Consider the following 18,721-nt stretch of genomic DNA (forward strand, 5'->3'; position numbering starts at 1 on the left):
ATATCCCTGATGAACACAGATTTAAAAATCTTTAACAAAACACTAGCAAACAAAATCCAACAACACATCAAAAAGATAAAACACTATGATCGAATGGGATTTATCTCAGGGATACAATGATGGTTCAACATATGCAAATCAACAAATGTGATATATCACACCAACAGAAGGACAGGAAAAAATCCATATGATCATCTCAAACTTAGAAAAAGCATTTAATAAAATTCAAAATCCCTTCATGACAAAAACTCAACAACTTAGGCATAGAAGGAACATACCTCAACACAATTAAGACCATATATGACAAACCCACAGCTAACATCATATGAAATGGGGACAAACTGAAAGCTTTTCCTCTAAGAAGTGGAATAAGACAAGGATGCCCACTTTCACTATTCTTATTTAACATAGTATTGAAAGTCCTAGCTGGGGCAATCAGGCAAGAGAAAGAAATAAAGGGCATCCAAAGTGGAAAAGAGGAAGTCAAATTGTCTCTTTTTGTAGAAGATATGATCTTATGTCTAGAAAAACCTAAAGATTCTACCAAGAAGTTTGATAACTGATAAACAATAAAGTTGTAGATGCAAAAATGACATGCTGTACACCAGTAACAAACTAGCTGGTAAAGCAAGAAAGAAATCCCATTTACAATAGGTACAAAAAAATAAAATACCTAGGAGTAAATTTAATCAGGACTTCTACAAGGAAAACTACAAACCAATGATGAAAGAAAGTGAAGAGGACACAAACAAATGGAAAGATGTCCAATGGTCATGAATTAGAAGAATTAATATTGTTAACATGACCATACTGCCCAAAGCAACCTACAGACTCAATGCAATCCCTATGAAAATACCAATGGCATTCTTCAGAGAAACAGAAAAAACAAACCTCAAATTCATATGGAACCACAAATGACCCCAAACTAGCCAAAGCAATACCAAGCAAAAAGAACAAAGCCAGAGGAATCACACTATCTGACTTCAAAATATACTACAAAGCTTTAGTAACCAAAACAGCATGGTATTAATATAAAAACAGGTACACAGACCAATGGACCAGAAGAGAGAACCCAGAAATAAATTCACATATGTATAGTTAATTGATTTTCAACAAAGGCTCCAAAAACATACACTGGGGAAAAGACACCCTCTTCAATAAACAATGCTGGGAAAACAATATCCATAGGCAGAAGAATAAAAATAGACCCCTATCTCTCATCGGATACAAAAAGTCAACTCAAAATAGATTAAAGACTTAAATATAAGACCCCAAATTATAAAACCACTAGAAGAAAACATGGGGAAAACACTTTAGGACACTCTAGGCAAAGTTTTATGGCTAAGACTTCAAAAGCACAGGAAACAAAAACAAAAATAGACTAATATATGACTATATTAAACAAAAAACTTTCTGCACAGCAAAGGAAACAATCAACAGAGTGAAGGGACAACCTCTAGAATGGGAGAAAATATTGGCAAACTATTTATCTGACAGGGGATTAATATCCAGTATATACAAGGAACTCAAATGACTCAACAGCATAAATAAATAATAATCCAATTAAAAAGTGGGCAGAGGATTTGAATAGATATATCTCAAAAGACATACAAATGGCCAACAAGTGTATGAAAAAATGCTCAAATCGCTAGTCATGGGGAAATGCAAACCAAAACCACAGTGAAATATCATCTTACCCCAGTTAAGGTGGCTATTACCCAAAATAAAATAAAATAACAGATGCTATCAAGGATGTAGAGAAAAGGGAACTCTTATACACACTGTCAGTGCGAATGTAAATTAGTACAGCCATTATGGAAAACGGTATGAAGACTTTTCAAAAAACTAAAAATAAAACCACCACATGATCCAGCAATCCCACTACTGGATATTTATCCAAATGAAAGGAAGTCAGTATATCAAAGGGATACCTGAACCTCCATGTTTATTCACAATAGCCAACATATGGAATTAACCTAAGTGTCCATCAACAGTTGATTGGATAAAGAAAATGTGGTGTGTATATACCATGGAATACTATTCAACCATAAAAATCATATCCTTTCATTTGCAGCAGCATGGATGGAATGGAGGTTATTATGTTAAGTGAAGTAAACCAGGCACAGAGAACAGGCATCACATATTCTCATTCATATGTGGGACCTAAAAAAGTAGCATGATGGTTACCAGAGGCTGAGAATGGTGGGGGTTGAAGAGAGGTTGGTTAATGGGTACAAACATGCAGTTACATAGAAGGACTAAGTTCTAGTGTTCACCGGGACAGTAGGGTAACTATAATTAACAACTTATTATATATTTCAAAATAGCAAGAAGATGTGAAATGTTTCCAGCACAAAGAAATGATAAATATTTGAAGTGATGAATATCCTAAATACCCTGCTTTGACGTATATCAAAATATCACATGTACCCCATATATATGTAAAATTATGGGTCTATTAAAAAATTAACAAAAAAACAATACCACCATGAGTTTTTCATATCTAGTTATGGAGTGTGATAAAACACAAGTTTAGGAGTTGTGTGGCTAGATTTTGGCCAATGGAAGCATGGAACTGATAAAATTGAAGGAGTTCCTCAGACTGCCTACTCTGAAAATTTATTAGACATTGTGGATCTTTTTCTTTATATATAAACAGTTTGATTTTTAAATACTGGCACTTCACCTGGGTTTGAGATTTGCCCCCAGGGGAAAAAAAGATGCATTGCAACGTTTTAAAAATGAATTAATCACCAAGAAAAATAACTCACATGCCACTGGAAATATTTTGGTGAAGCCACACTTTTCTTACAGTTGTGCCCTCATCAGATGATGTCAACACTACAAAATTTCTGATATTTCTTTAATATTTGCCTTTGGATGTAACTTAATGAAAGTAGATACCTCTATGTGCATAGCCAACTCCTGTTGGCAAGTTCTTACAATCAAGGAAGAATTCCTACTTTGTAAACTCCTTTTAGAATCTGCAGAGTCAATGCCTTTAACATGGTGAAGAATTTCTTTGCCAAAGTTTCAAGCGAAATAAAAATCTTGGCACTCTGGGTTCAGATAGAGCATCTGTGATGCTTGGCAACACATCTGGTTTTGCTGCTTTGGTGAAGAAACATGCTTCTCATCTCAACATGCAGTGGTGTCAGCCGGTGTCAACGACTCTGCCAGCGATCCTGAAAAAATCGTGTCTATTTCTATGAACGTTGTCAACCTCCTGAGAGCCAGGGCTGACACACTGCTATTTCAAGAGTTTTTGTCAAGAAATGAGTGTAGAAGAGGAAGTTCACTGCTGCAATACAGAAGTTAACTAGCTTTCCAGACGACCTGTCTTGAAACATTTGAGTGACCTTAAATGAAAGTTCTGTTTTTGTCAGGCAAAGGAAATCCAACTATCAGAATAACCGGACAGGAAAAAGTCCACTCATAGTTTGCTTTACGTGGTGAATATTTTTGCCAAATTAGCTGGGTACATCTTTTCATTTAAATTCTTTTAGCCCAATTGCCACTTTGGAAGGGAACATTGGAGGCAGATATCTACCTAAACATTCCAAGACCGGAGAAGTGCTTCTGCAAAGTGGAACAAGGAAGGACAAAACTTATCAATTTGTTCACAGGCAGAAACCCGCCAACAGCTAGAATCACTACCTAACTCTTAGAAAGCTAATTCTACCTCCAATGACCGTAGCATGGAACAATGAATACTTAATCATTTTTTTAAAATATGAAGCATTAATGATGTAGACTTTTCAAGAGATAATCTCGACACAATATGAAAGCAAAAAGAATTTTGGAGAATTCTAGGAATACTCACTATGCCTGACCTCATCTGATAAGGTCCCAGCAGCTCTCATTTTGTTATTTTTTTTTTCTGCCAAGACAGTGTTTCTAGCACTTACTGCCATGAAACTGAAAAGCCACAAACAGACATTAAAGATAACAAGCCCAGTGCTGTGTCGAAAGCCACTCCATAGCAGCAAAAACAAGCCAGACTTCAACCTTCTTGTAGAAACTTACTTTTGAACTGAATTAAAGATTACTTTTACTTGAAAAATTTCCATTTATCTCAGGTGTTTGAGGAACTGGGCATTAATGTCAAGGGTAAGGTGGTGAGAGTAATAGAGATGTCTTTATAAGGATAGTTTAGAGTCCCTGTAAAATAATTCAGTTGCCATGACAAAAAAAAAAAAAGGCATAAAATGTGTGTGTGTGTGTGTGTGTGTGTGTGTGTATGTGTGTGTATGTACTTATGTGTTTTCTTCTGGGGAGAAAGTCTAAAGCTTTCTTCAGATTCTTAAAGGTTTGTGACCTTAATAATGCTAATACCCATTGTCCTTTGAAGGGTGAAGCATTTTAAGGAATGGAATGAGTGTTGTGAGAAAGTAAAATTCTTCTGTTGAAAAATGAAGTTAACCATAACTTCCTGCTCCATTCACCAATTAATAATACAGGGTCCTAAACAGGAAAGTACACAACTGCACAGAGATGAGCAATAACTCGCTTTCATTTGTGAACAAGCTTTTCTGAAACAAAAATTAAGGCAATTAGGATAAAAATATTTGCTTTGTTAGACACTGTTTTTAGTTCTCATATTGAATGAAAAATCACGTAGCCATATTTATAGAGACAAGTAGACTAAGTTAATAAGGGAAAATTAGGAGCTCAGATCTAGTGCTTTAAAATACAGTGTTTTTTGGAGAAGTATAGAAAATGCAGCTAGAAGGTTCCTGTATTAGTTTCCTATTGCTGCTGTCATCTATTTCCATAAACCTAGGCGCTTAAATGACACGAATTTATTATCTCACAGTTCTATAGTTCAGATGTCCAAAATGGGTCTCACTAGGCTAAGACCAAGATGGGGGCAGGGCTGCATTTCTTTCTGGAGACTCCAGGAAGAATCCTTTCCCTTCCCCTTTCCAGCTTCTGGGCACTGCCCACATTTTTCTTGGCTTGTGGCCCCCTTCCTCTACCTTCAAAGCCAGCAACAGCAGCTTCCTCCCCACCACAGTCATCTAGCCAGTTTGTATTTTATTGATGCTGCCATGCTTAGGCCTTCACTGTATATTTCTCCAGTGGGGTAATAGCTGCTTGTTCTGCAGCTGTTTCTTGGTGTTCAGGTTCTCCTTGTACTTGCTGAGGCTGTGGTGCAGGCACACGCTTTCTTGGGCTGCAGATCCAGGGACTTGTATTTCTTGCCCTTGTGGGACATCCTGAGGGTCTCTTTCTGAGTCTGGTTAACGACAGCGAGAACAAGGGAGATGGATTTCAGACAGCTCGGCTCTGGGAGAGCTTGGACCCCATACCACCTGTCACTTCAGTGACATGCAGTTGGGAGAGCTCCACCTTCAGGAGGTCCAGCTGTTTCAGCAGCTCTTCCTTCTTGCTGTGAAGGTCCTGAGCCTTGATCTTGGCCATGGCTTTGCATTCAGCTGCCAGCTGCCATCTGCTGTGATGGCGTCTTCTGCTTTTAAACACATTTATGATTATTTTGGGCCCAACCAAATAATTGAGGATAATCTCCCTCTTTTAAGGTCAGCTGATTAGCAACCTGCACCCTATCTGCTACCTTAATTCCTCTTTGCCATATAGTGTGACATATTCACAGGTTCCAGGCATTCAGGTGTGGACATTTTGGGTATTATTCTGCCCACCACACACCCCCTTAGTTGTTATGATGGAAAGGGCTGGATGTGCAGGAGAACAGTGAAGAGAGGTAGCAACCCAGAAGCAAACAGCCCCTGGCTGGGAAGAAAGGTCTGTTCCCTTATTGTACTATCTAAACAAGTAAAGGTCATGACTGAGGTAATTTGCATCTGTACTTTGATCCCCATGTCCCCCCTCCCCCAGGAAGACACAGTCTTAAGGAAGGGTAAAGATGCCAAACTTAGAGTCAGAAAACCTGAGCATTAGTCCTGGCTCTGCCACTTATCATTTATATCACCCTCAGCATTCACTTAAGTTTCACTGAACCATAGTTTCCACATTTTAAAACAAGGGGGCTGATCTAGACTATTCCTTGAGTACCCTCCAGTTTTAATGTTGCTATGACTCCAGGTAGAGTATAGAGTGTATCTAAGGACTTGAGGTCAGTGGGCTATCAGCTCAGTGGGTCTAAGCACCAACAGGTCCCCCGAGGGGGAACGGGCCCAACCTTACTCTTTGCTAATCTTATTCTCATTTACCCTTCTCCCAAGAAGGGAGCAACCAGGGGAAAGAAATAGACCATGGGCAAATAGCCCTCTACCTGCCCAATAACCCCTCACCCCAGACCGGAATTAGATAATAAGCAATGGGATATACTATACTATGATTGTAAAATATACTTCAGTGTATACTGCTGGTATGAGATGTTCCTATAATCTTTGAAACATCTAGGCAGGCAGGTTTCCCTCATTTGTTTATTGTATAATAGTTTGGTTACAGTCTTGCAATAATATACATCCAAGGAACATAAACATTGTTACATTTTTACTCTAGAGTATGGGTGGGTCTAGATGGTTGTGAAAGGCAGAATTCTAAGATGGCTGCCAGGATTCCCACCTCCTGGTGTAGGTGCCATGTATAGTCCCCTCCTCCCTCTTGGGTGTAGGAATATGATGTAATGGGCATTCCTATGATAAGGTTATGTTCCACGGCACAGTTGCCCTTAAGAAAGGGAGATTATTTTTGGTGGGCCTGGCCCAAGCAGGTGAGCCCTTAAAAAGCACTGGCCTCTTCCCAAAGAAAGAGATTTAAAGTATGGGAGAGATTCAACCTAAAAGAGATTCTCCATTGATGGATTTAAGGATGGAGGGAGTCATGGCAAGTTGTCACTAGGAGCAGAAAGCCAGCAAGAAAACAAGGACTTCAATCCTCCAACTATAAGGAGCTGAATTCTACCAGCAACCCAAATAAGCTTGCAAGTGGATTGTTTTCCAAAGCTTCCAAAGGAGAACTTGGCCTGATTTGTCCAATGTGAGACCCTAAGCAGAGAACCCGGCTGAGCTGAACTGGACTTCCAATCTACTGAACTGAGAGCTGAAAGATGAGCGTTGTTTTAAGCCTCTAAGTTTGTGGTAATTTTTTATGCAGCAATAGCAAACAAACTAAAACAATGGTATTCCAGTGAAATGTGATTTAGGATATTTTTTATGAGAATGTCTTTCCTTGTCTCCTTTCTTCTTACTGTACTTCAAAGCCTTGATCTGTTTTCCTACTATGTAGTTATTTCATTGACTATCTGGAAAATGCCATTTTGTCAGATTAAAATATTTCATATCACTTATCAGAGTTTTTTCTTCCCCCCTTCCATCCCCACTCATGGTTGATTTGAGATGCAGAGATGTAGAAGTCTTGAGTATGTTATATACATGTTTATGGATGGAGAATCAAACCAGAAAACACAGATTTCAAGAATTAAAGCAAACAATCTGTGTATTTTGAAGTAACTCAGATATGTTTCATTCATTGCATCTAGTTATCTTGAAACACATTAACCTTTACATAACGGTTGAAGAAAAAGAAGTAATGTAAGCATAAATGCCTGAACATTGTAATATCTTTTATCAATAAACATTACTAGAATGCCACGCATTTGAATCCATGCTTTTCCTAAGGAAAACCTGCATTCTATTGTCTGCTTCCTGATATCGCAGCTGGATCTTATTACAAGGGTAGGATGCACCATGGGAAGCGTGCCTAAACTTTTTAAACTACAAAAGGAAAGCTGATCTTCATTAATTAGATGTCCAGATTATGCAGACTGACCACTGTACTATTATATATAACATGGTGAAAAACACTGTTATATGGCTTGTTGATAGCTCCGCCTAGGTAATTTAGCTAAACCTTATTTGCTAAGATAGTCTATTAACCACAAAGGCGGGATTTGGTGTCAGGTCAAAAATCAGATCAAACTGTGACTTTGTGGTTGATGACTGAGAGAATGCTCTACAACAAAGGGAACTGAGAACACAGTATGATGTCTTTCTAAAATTTAATTCAGGAAAAATGTCATCTCTAGCACAGCTTAACATAGTGCTACTACATAATTCAGATAAGTGAAAATATTAACAAGTCAATGATTCATAACTAGACTCACCATTTAAAACCCATATTCTCTGCCTTTGTGAAAACCATGGAATTGAATTAAAAGAGAAGCCACCTAATTTTAGAATTAAGCAAATGTGGACGATGGGTTTTAGAATGAAGAATAAGTTTGTGGATCACAAACCCTCACCTGAATAATAAGTGGCCCTTTCAATAAAAAGGAAGAATTACAGAGAAAAATACTCAAAAAGCTATAATCTGGAGGAATTATAAATCTGGGAATCTGGTAAATCACGATTTAGCTTTTACCAATTTTAACCAAAGTCTTTCCAGGTGCTAAAGTCAGCACTAAAAAAAAAAAAAAAAAAAAAAAAAACTGTTGTGTTAAGTAATTATAATCTTTATCTGCTTCAACTTCTTATACCTGTGTCTTTGTTGTGTACACAATCATGTCGAAGGAAAACACTCCAAACTCAAATGAAATAAAAGGCTTCAGTTTATACCCACACGGACCTTGTCAAGTAGCCAATGACTTGCCCTTTCATTGTGAGTGACTAATATCAATGCTGGCTCCTAAAGAAAGACACTTTTCATAATCGCCCAACAATCTGCTAAGTGAAAACATATGGATAGGCTTAGGCAAAGCCTGCCAGGGGTCTTTGCTGAATGGAAAACAGGTGCTCTCATTCTATGCCACGTAATACCCCATCTACCCCCAAGTCCAAAGGTTACAGGACTAATAGCTGCCTTGTGGTAATCAGGGAAAGCCAAGACACTGGCCCTGGTGAAACATCTGGGACATATTTTACATACTTGCAACATATGCTTCAGGTTCAATTAAAGTGAGGCTTTGGCACATTTATTAATCTTTCTTACTTTTATCCTATAAGAGGACCCACTGACCTGACCCCACTGTTTTACCATATGAGAAAACAGAGAAATAATGAGAGCTAGAGGTCAGTATCTGCTCGTATGGCAAAAAACACATTTGTTTTCTCATGAAATTCCATTACGCATGACTCTATACACAAACTTTAAATAGAGGAACCAATGAATTTTTTAAAGTAGGAAATTACCCTTCTCCTACTCAGACACACTGATAGCCAGGACTTAAAACATTTACTGCTGAGAGAGCCAGTCAAGAGACGGAAGCTGGTAAATGGAAACTTGCAGATTCTTTCATATTTTCATTTCATACAGTAAAAAGTTTATATTTCAAGATGTCCACTCTAAGATTTTTCCCTCTATTATGCAAGCACTTAAAAGTCTATTGTAAATTATTACATTTGAGATTTTTTGTTCAGATGTGATTTTTATGCTATCAATTGCATGATGAGTAAAAAGGAAAAACCTCCTGTATGCATCACTCAAACAGAGGGTTGGATTTATGAAAATCAGCTCACAATCCTTTCACATGGAAAACACACTGCTTGTCGGCATCCCGTACAGGAGAATACAGTTCCCTTCACAGCGTAATTTAAGTACTCACTTTCAATCAACTTTGGTAACTAGATCTGAAAATGTGTTAGAAGCAGGTTGTCAATTTCAGACAACCAAACTCTACATTACAATAGATGTTACTCCAGAGATTTGGCGTTTCCACCCTGGCATGTTCCACTTGACATCTATGTTTTTTTTTTTGGTTTTTTTTTTTTTTTTTTTTTTTGAGACAGAGTCTCACTTTGTTGCCCGGGCTAGAGTGAGTGCCGTGGCATCAGCCTAGCTCACAGCAACCTCAAACTCCTGGGCTTAAGCAATCCTACTGCCTCAGCCTCCCCAGTAGCTGGGACTACAGGCATGCGCCACCATGCCCGGCTAATTTTTTCTGTATATATTTTAGTTGGCCAGATAATTTCTTTCTATTTTTAGTAGAGACGGGGTCTCGCTCTTGCTCAGGCTGGTCTTGAACCCCTGACCTTGAGCGATCCACCCTCCTCGGCCTCCCAGAGGGCTAGGATTACAGGCGTGAGCCACTGCGCCCGGCCGACATCTATGTTTTGGTGGGCTGGCTAACCAGGTGTATCTATTTGTTTCCCATGCCTAACATCCTTTCTATTAAAACATGACCATACAAAGGGGATATTAGAAGTATAGAATATCAACAAACTGGCTAAAAAAAAAATATAGATTCACTTCAAGCAGGGACATTGAAGTACTAGACTTCACTAAGGGTTTCCATTTATTAACATTTCTGGGGAAACGCCTGCTGCTGGGATGGATCTTTATGGTGGCTTTAATAATAAAGCAGCAACAAGCAAGGGAAAATGGCCATAAATGGATGGCAGCTCAATGTTTATCAGCAGAGAAATGATGATTCAGAGCTGGTATGTTGAGTTAAAATACAAGCTCTCTACAGCTCTACAACTGACCTTAACAATAAATCATATCATTTATTGCCAGAAGTGTATGCTCATGTTATTTAACATTAAAAACAAGCACATATGTGTTTTTGCAGGAAGGAGATTTTGTTAGTTTATGTTTGATGATGTCGCTAATGACTAAATGATGTATAGAAGAAAAATTTCACATAAAAGCTCTATCAATTTAAAAATTTTGAAATAGCATTAGAAGGGAGAAAATGTGTGCGTGTGTGTGTTTCCATTTTCCTTTAAGCGTTGAATATTTGTTAGGAAAAAAAACATCATTTTGGGGATTAACTAATCACTGTGATTTTTTTTTTTTTTTTTTTTTTTTTTTTGACATTTCTAATGCTTACTTCCAGCACACAAATTCTTACACTGGGATATAACTGTACATCTCTACTGGAATCAAAGGTCAAGGGTGTAAATTAAGACACACTGTTTTTCTCCTTCGAAAAATTTCATTGCTTTACTATAACACAAGTCAGATTCTGGTGAAGGTCAAAATCTGGTTTTACATGCTGAATAATGTGGAAATAATGCATGATAATCTCTCCCTCTCTCTCAATCTCACCCTAAGATGTTTTAGATTTTAAGTCTGGAAATGCCCAGAGACGATGATGTAACCAACAGCATCACTATCCTTGCTGTAGAAAGCAGCACTTCCAACCCCAGCCATTGCTACAGTGCTGCAAGGTCATTCTAATTCCTACTTCCAGTTGTTCCCTCCCCTTAGGGGATAAGCAATCCCAGAAACTAGCAGCCCCAGAAACTATCTGTTATTTACTGTGGTCACCACCCCCAAGCCAACCAGCAATCGAAACATAAGCCTGTGAACGGGCTTTCCTGACTGAGGAACCATGGGGCCATTCCAAACCCAGGCAAGGGCAGTGAGAATTGGGGTTATTTAAATGTCCTCTGGTGCAGTCGTGTCCTTTTGCTGAGCAATTCTTCGAAAATTACAGGTGACAATACCCACGTTCAACTCATGCAGGCTATTTTTTTCACTCCCCTCTTCCCCCAAAGCATAGCTCGATTTGTAATACTCAAGATAGGACAAATTTTTGCCCTTCAAAAACAGTCGTCACTGCTGTTATCTTCACGAGAGCTATCAAGTTCCAGACAAGCTGAATTATTTTTTTTTTTTTTTGTTCCTGGCAGAAAAATATTTGACCCAGCTCTGGACAAAAGCGAAGAGGATTTATAGCCCTCTCTCCCTCTTTGCAACATGCAGTGGCATTGTTAGGATGATAAACAGCACTGTCCAATTTTCTGGACTCAAACACTTCAACTCCTTTTTTAACTGTCTGTGAAAACAGTGTCATGTCTACATTTCCCCATCCCCAGGTACCCAAGTGCTGGGAAAGATAATTACCTTGTCATCTTTGTCATCTTCTTCTTCCTCGTCCTCTAGCATGTCCTCCATTACCTGCAGACAGAAACAGAAGTCGTTTTATGCTCGTAATGGAGAGAATTTTGTTCTGTCATTTTGAACCTTTTGGAAGTGAAAACTTTATTAACATTTGAAACGGATGCCTGAGAGGGAATATTTGATCTAGAGATAGCGATTAGAAAAATGCTCTGCCTTTCATTGATTAAAAGCAGGGAACTGACTCTCAGTCAGGGGAACCCTATTTACGTAAAATGTCTTGTGACAACTTAAAAAAAATTGAAATATGCATAAGGTAAACGAACATTAATTTGGAGGATGCTTTAAATCAGGAAATTTCCTTTCTACACCTCCTGTCTATATTAATCAGGCACTTTAAATTTAGAGCTCGATAACTAAGCGTGAAACAGCTCTGCTATTTCTAATTTACTTTTCACCAAACTCTAAGATAAAAAACTATGTCTGTTAATTGATTCGTGTTGGTGGTTTATGGCATAAATCTAACAATGCCTTTTATGGCTCAAATTTTATTTTTATTTTTTTCCTGATCAAATAGCTCAGATTGTATTATATTGTGGCTCAAATTTCAATTCTGATGTATAAATGTCAAGTCTTGATTATCTCTATTATTTTTTTATTTTTGTGAATTACTTAAAACGCTCATTTTAATCCTCTGTGGTTTTACACAAGGATTATATAATAAATACGGATATTATTAACATTATTTAGAAATGTATTCTATATCATCAAATGCATATAACATGTGTATAACCTCTGCAAGTGGATATGCATACATGTATTTTTTCAATGGCTCCTAGTTCACCTACTTCAGCAGAATGGAAGAATTATTTGGGGTTTGCCAAATAATTTCCCTTTGCCTGGAGGGGACACTTCACTCCATTTCAGGTTTTTAAAATGGTTTTACACACTTAAACAAACATACACATGTGCACTCCATGGAAACCAAAAATTTTTAAAAGTTTGGGATGGGGTCGTTACTCAAGTAAGTCCCAACTTATTGTATTTATGACATTTGATATAGTTTCTAAATTCGTGTGGTTTTCTCTAATCCTGTATCTCTAAATAGACTCAATAGAATAATGGTTATCAAATATTTTTAAACCTTTCTCCCAAAGCTCATAACTTAGAGGATAGAAACACCTAGCCCTGTTTTCATGTGGCTTTTTGATACAAACAGGAATATTCTATGAGTGAAAATGTCAATAACCAAGACTGTATTATGCAAAGAGTTATATAAACTGAGATAACATGTCAGAATTCTCAGTTATTCCTAATAATTTTTCTCAAATATTCTAAAAGCATTAGCTAATTTAAAAAGAATAGCCCAAACACAAACTTCCAGGGCTCATGAACCATTATATACCCCAAAGTGTCTGACAACCTGTGACAGTGTTCCTAAATTAATATCATACTGTAAATCTTCTATCAAATGGTAGAATTTTGCAGTCTTTCATTCGGACAGTCAGCATTTCAAAAGAATCATAGTAACACAATATGTGGTTTCTGATATCTGATGAGAGCTTACACTTACTTTGGGACATATAAAGCGATTCAGCCTCAACAAGAAAGATAGACTCTTGACATTCTATTTTCAGCCACTCCATAAGCATTTATTATAAACGCTTTTATCCAAGGCACACAGTGGTAGGTAATGCGGGAATACAAAGATAAATAACCAACAAATACTTAATTTCCACTCCTATCAGTCCTCAGGTGGCTTACAATCCAGTGGAATTAAATAGAGACTACCAGATCATCTTCATGTTGACTTAGCTTCCTCAAATCTGAGGCATTTGCAACACAAATATAAAATCAACACTAGCAACAATGTATAATTAAGGTGATACAGGCCAGGCTATTCCAAATTGGGCTATTTGTGTTGGAGGTTTAAAACAGAAAAGAAGCTACAATGTTTTGGTACATTGTGTTGTATCAAAATAATTCACCTAACTTCATTAAATTTTTAAAAATAATTATTATTTTGTACCTTCAATAAAATTATCTTTGAAGGTTTAGATTTAAATAATTTTTTTTGCTAAAATTACCCATGCAGAGTCATATCAAATATGCCCAGGAAAATAAAATGAATACTATAGTTTTCCTCTTGTGAATAAACTCATGTTATAAGCTCATTATAATTAAGAATGTATTATATACCTCCTCTCTTCAGTACTTATCATATTGCAGGTGCTATGAAGGCAGAATGGTGTAGGATTGTGCCTAGCAGATTGTAAGGTACACGATAGATGCTTAAGAAATATTTGTTGATCGAATGAATAGATGAATGCATCATCTATCCGTCATATCTTTGAACACACTTTTGGGTGAAGTGCCTATCATTTATCTCACAGAACTAATTTAGTTCACCTGGAAAGACTTATACCTAATCAATGATGCAGATTAATGAAAGCAAATATTCAAAATGCTTTCAAACATTTGCCTTGGAAATAAAATCTATGAATACTTAACCTTTAAGATTTGGGGATCTCCACTCTCTTCAAATTAATTTTCAAACACCCAAGATACGATTGAACCATAAAACAAACCACTAGCTTAATTTACACATTTTACAAATCAGCTGTGGATCTTATGTTCCAGTATGACTCAAAGAGGCCTTCGGAATTAGGCTCTTCATTTGCAAAACCCAGACTGTTCTTACTCTGCACAGTGGGTAATTGGCTACGCACAATTGCTCCACAAATGTGCAGCCAGAACCACCCAATACAACCATTTACTTTTACATTTGGCAGAAAAGTGTTGTGTTAGTGAGAGGCCTTTGTGTCATGTTTTAGAGTTCTAGTGAGGGCTCTTCCCCTCCTCCAGTTGCTTCTTAATGTTACATCATAAACATCTACAAGTGAGGATTTATAATATAGATGGCTTCCTACTGATGCCTTTAAGCTGCTTCAGAATGTATCCCACTATTACATTTTGCCTATGTGAAGCTTAAGGTGCCTTAGAAAATGGAGATGATAATAGCACCTATCCCACAGTGTTAAGGATCCAATGAGATAACATATATAAAGTGCTTAGTATAGTTCCTGTATCCCTGTAAGTACTCAAAAATGTTAGCTATGAAAAAAAAAATAACACTAACTTAATATCTTTAACATTAGTTTTTGGAAATTACATATATATTTTTCCTGGGCAAAATATTCTGTATTCTTAATAACACAAAATTCTGACTCATGTTTTCACTGACACTGAGAAACAAATATAGGGGCACAGGTAGAGATGTGGATGAAGATTCCAAATTAATATGATGATGCTTTCACAACTAATCTTCAGGCTTTAATGGTCATGTGAAATGGATGGCTTTGAGGACAAGAGTGTCTCAGAAGCTGAGCTGTGCTTTAAGACATGAATGAGCTTAGCCAAATGCAATGAACGTAGAAACTGCAAACTGAGCTTTTAAAAACAAACTGTGTATATCACTGAAGTGCATTTAATGACTGCACAAAATTGCAGCCCTTCCCAGAGAACTCAAATAACACCTGCTATTTAGAATGAGAGCGCTAGAGTTTAATACTTAGGAAAACAAATAAAATAAAGAAGTCCTAGTCTCAATTTCCAGCTCTTTCCTCTTCAAATAAAACCAAATAAGCACTACATAGTTTTGTTTGCAAGTATACAAAGTCCAGTTGGCCAAACATTTGTTAGCAATAATTTAATAGCAGCATATATGTAGGATTTCCTTGAGGGCGAAAAAAATGAAACGTGACAAAAAATGCAGGTGGTAGAAAAGATACATTTACAAAGTTGGATTTTTTTCTCTTTTTTCTTTTTTCTTAAGGGGGAACAGCTCAGATCGGCTCTAGAATTCTCCTTCCAAATTATGCTTTCTGATACCTTGTTTGAAAGCAAGTAGTATTAATCAAACAAAGGAAGGGCACTAGGGAAATCAGAAAGATGTAATGCAAGCAGTTAAAAGTGACATGACCTTCTGTAATGTCGCTCGTCACAGACTTATATGCCACACACTGGAGGAAGGTCTTGAAAGAAACTGATTCTTGGTACTATTCCTTGAATGTAATACTAATAAAGATGACATTTTAAAAAACACACATAGACAGCCACAAATGCAGCATGCCAGCTACTTTACAGCCAAAGAATAAGCAAATAACATTATTTTTAAAAGCATAATATTTCTCCACCCATATTCAATCTTTGCTGAACATTTGTTATTAACATATAATATCTGGCTGTATATTTTAAAAATGAAACAAAAGTGTATCTATAGACTCTATAGCTCTCATATGGTTGTAGAGGAGCTCTCTTAATATTATAAGACTTTTAATTGTAATCCAACACAAACATTTTGTGATTTGCAGGGAAATAAAATGTTATTTGACTGAAAATATTAATAACAATGTTGGTATCTGAATAAAAAATATGACCGCATGTTTGGAATTATTCCACCAGACGATATATAAGGGAGGTGTCCAGAAGGATGCTGTAACAGGAAGACCAATGAAAGGAGGAGGAAAAGTGAGTTCAGGTAAACATTGTTATTAAAATCATCATGAGACAGTGGATACTAACTATTGCTTTTAAACATCAATTTAGGGTGCATGTTTAAAGTGAGGAGAGAGGTTAAAAAGCCCATGAATAATTCTTGGAACACTTCATATTATAATTTGCCTAGGAAGAAAATCTTCCACTTATTTAAAGCCCTTTAAACAAAAAGAATCTTGGTTATGTTAACCTTGTAAGATAAGTATTGAGTCCTGTGAAGCCAAAACCTCTTGAAAGCCAATGCTGACATAATCCAGTTTCTTTAGTATGTTTACTTCTTTTCCTTGGAAATAATCTTTGAATTAAATGGATGTTTTACTATGTTCAGAATGAATAGTTGTACAATTCAAATTGCTTTCCTCAAACATGGTCTATAAAAATGCAACACATTTAAAGTAGAAATCACTGCTGTCCAGATGTGCAACTGTGATGTTAAAATGTTAAAGAAAATTGACACAAAAGAAAGAAGTTTCACATTTAGTTTCATATTCATAGAACATCCCAATGTGTACAGATACTTATATTTGGATACATTACAAACTCAACGCCTATTTCCACCCTAGAGATACGGAAGAATTTGGGGAGTGGTATTCTTTAATATGGTCTGGAGTTCATTTATATCAATGTGTGTAAACCAAGCAGAACATGCATCTGCATGCCAATGGATTTATCACATGTATGTGTAGGCATAATATGAAATTATGGAATGTCTGTGGATTGGGAAGATGCATATAACCACTCAAATGATTTCGTATCACTTAAAAGTACCAGAGGCCGGGCTGAAGATTTTTGTGGTCAATGAGATCTTTAGAGGAGTGCTTGTGCAGACATTTTTACAACAGGACAACTGCTTCTCACAAGATTTTTGAGAAAGAACTTTTGCAAAATAAATGGCACAATTAAACTGCATTAATTTCCTCCATGTTTGTAAGAATAATAAGACTCAAACAGGTCTGGGATATACTGTTTCATCCAGGGTATCTCTAAAAGCAACTGCATGTATGATGGCTGCTTAGTTTGATTCACGCTATTAAGGATTTGACCTTGGAGTATTTCAGCTACAGTAGTCATCAAGATAACTGAACCAGTAGATGTAATAATAATTAGTGTGATAGGCTTGCCAGTGAGGCTGAATATATTGCAATACAAAAGAAGGCAGACTAAAAAGAAAAGCATTAGTACTTACTGCTAAAAGACTTCCTGATTTTTACAGAGACACTCAAATACAATTATTTCTTTTTGCAGAATGCATTTCCCTGGCTCATTCTAGAAAGTACCATGTTGTAATTTAGTCTGATTTTTAATAGGAAGTGTGGCTTTAATGTGGCTATCAGATGACTTTTGATGCATGCTACTGATTACATAAGCCTGTATTCTGTATCATCAACAGCAGCATTCTTATAATATGCTTTGCTGTAAGGTACAAAGACAGTAAATTTACTTTACTGGCCAAGAGTATGTAACCTTTTATTTTCTTAAGTGTCAGCTTAATATGCAGAAAAGCCCTTCCATTAAGAGAGGCTAAACGATAACTAATATAAATTCTATAATTAGTACAAGCATCTTAAATAAATGTCTTTTCATATTTCCTTCTCAGTATTTTAAAATGTTCATTCTTATACTTAACACAAAGCACTGTGATCAGAATTCTAGTGCTTATTTGAACTATGTCTCCATCTAAAGGCTTTACAATGTATTGTACTTTTTGCTTGCAGGAAAATTCTAATCTTGGTGTCTTAGAATATTGCATATTAATTCAACTGAGTAGGAAAAAAATAGGTCAACTATTAACCTAGAATGTCCTTCTTAAATAATAATGCTTTCTTGAAACTGTATTATTTGTCAGCTTGAAAAATGTACACAAAAGGCTCCCCAAAATTGCGTTGTTTAACGTGCTTCGCAAATAAAATTAAAAGATAGCTAGACTTGCCACTAATCCATTTTATAAAATTTAATGTTTTCAAAGCAAAATATTTATAATTACACATATGTATTTTTAGAGACAAAGCAAAATATATATATACACACATACATACATACACACACATATATATTAATAGTTTTTAGAGATGGAGTCTCACTCTGTCACCCAGACTGGAGTGCAGTGGCGTGATCACAGTTCACTGCAGCCTGGAACTCCTGGCCTCAAGCAATTTTCCCACCTCAGCTTCCCAAAGTGCTGGGATTACAGGCGTGAGCCACTGCTCTTGGACTATTTTTATATATTAGTAACAAACAGGTCAAATAAAAAAGAAAATTATATACTTAAGCCTCTATATTTAGAGCCAAATTTCCATTCTGGAACCACAACTTTGTAACAAAAGAGGCACAATTTTAAATGCTTCCAACTTCATAAACAACCTTAGAAATTTTTGTTTTTTAAGTCTCTAATGAAAGA

General features: G+C 36.5%; 1 protein-coding gene across 6 annotated transcripts in view; it reads right to left on the reverse strand.

Moving 5' to 3' along the window:
* The window catches only part of MCTP1 (multiple C2 and transmembrane domain containing 1), a 494,950-nt gene that overhangs the window by 57,559 nt on the left and 418,670 nt on the right, over positions 1–18,721 (reverse strand). For all 6 annotated transcript variants that reach the window (XM_069491905.1, XM_069491904.1, XM_069491903.1 and 3 more), the window contains one exon: positions 11,773–11,826. In XM_069491905.1, coding sequence (XP_069348006.1) covers positions 11,773–11,826 — 54 coding nt within the window. The remainder of the gene's footprint in view (positions 1–11,772; positions 11,827–18,721) is intronic.

Source organism: Eulemur rufifrons, chromosome 17 (assembly GCF_041146395.1).
Source record: "Eulemur rufifrons isolate Redbay chromosome 17, OSU_ERuf_1, whole genome shotgun sequence".
NCBI lineage: Eukaryota > Metazoa > Chordata > Mammalia > Primates > Lemuridae > Eulemur > Eulemur rufifrons.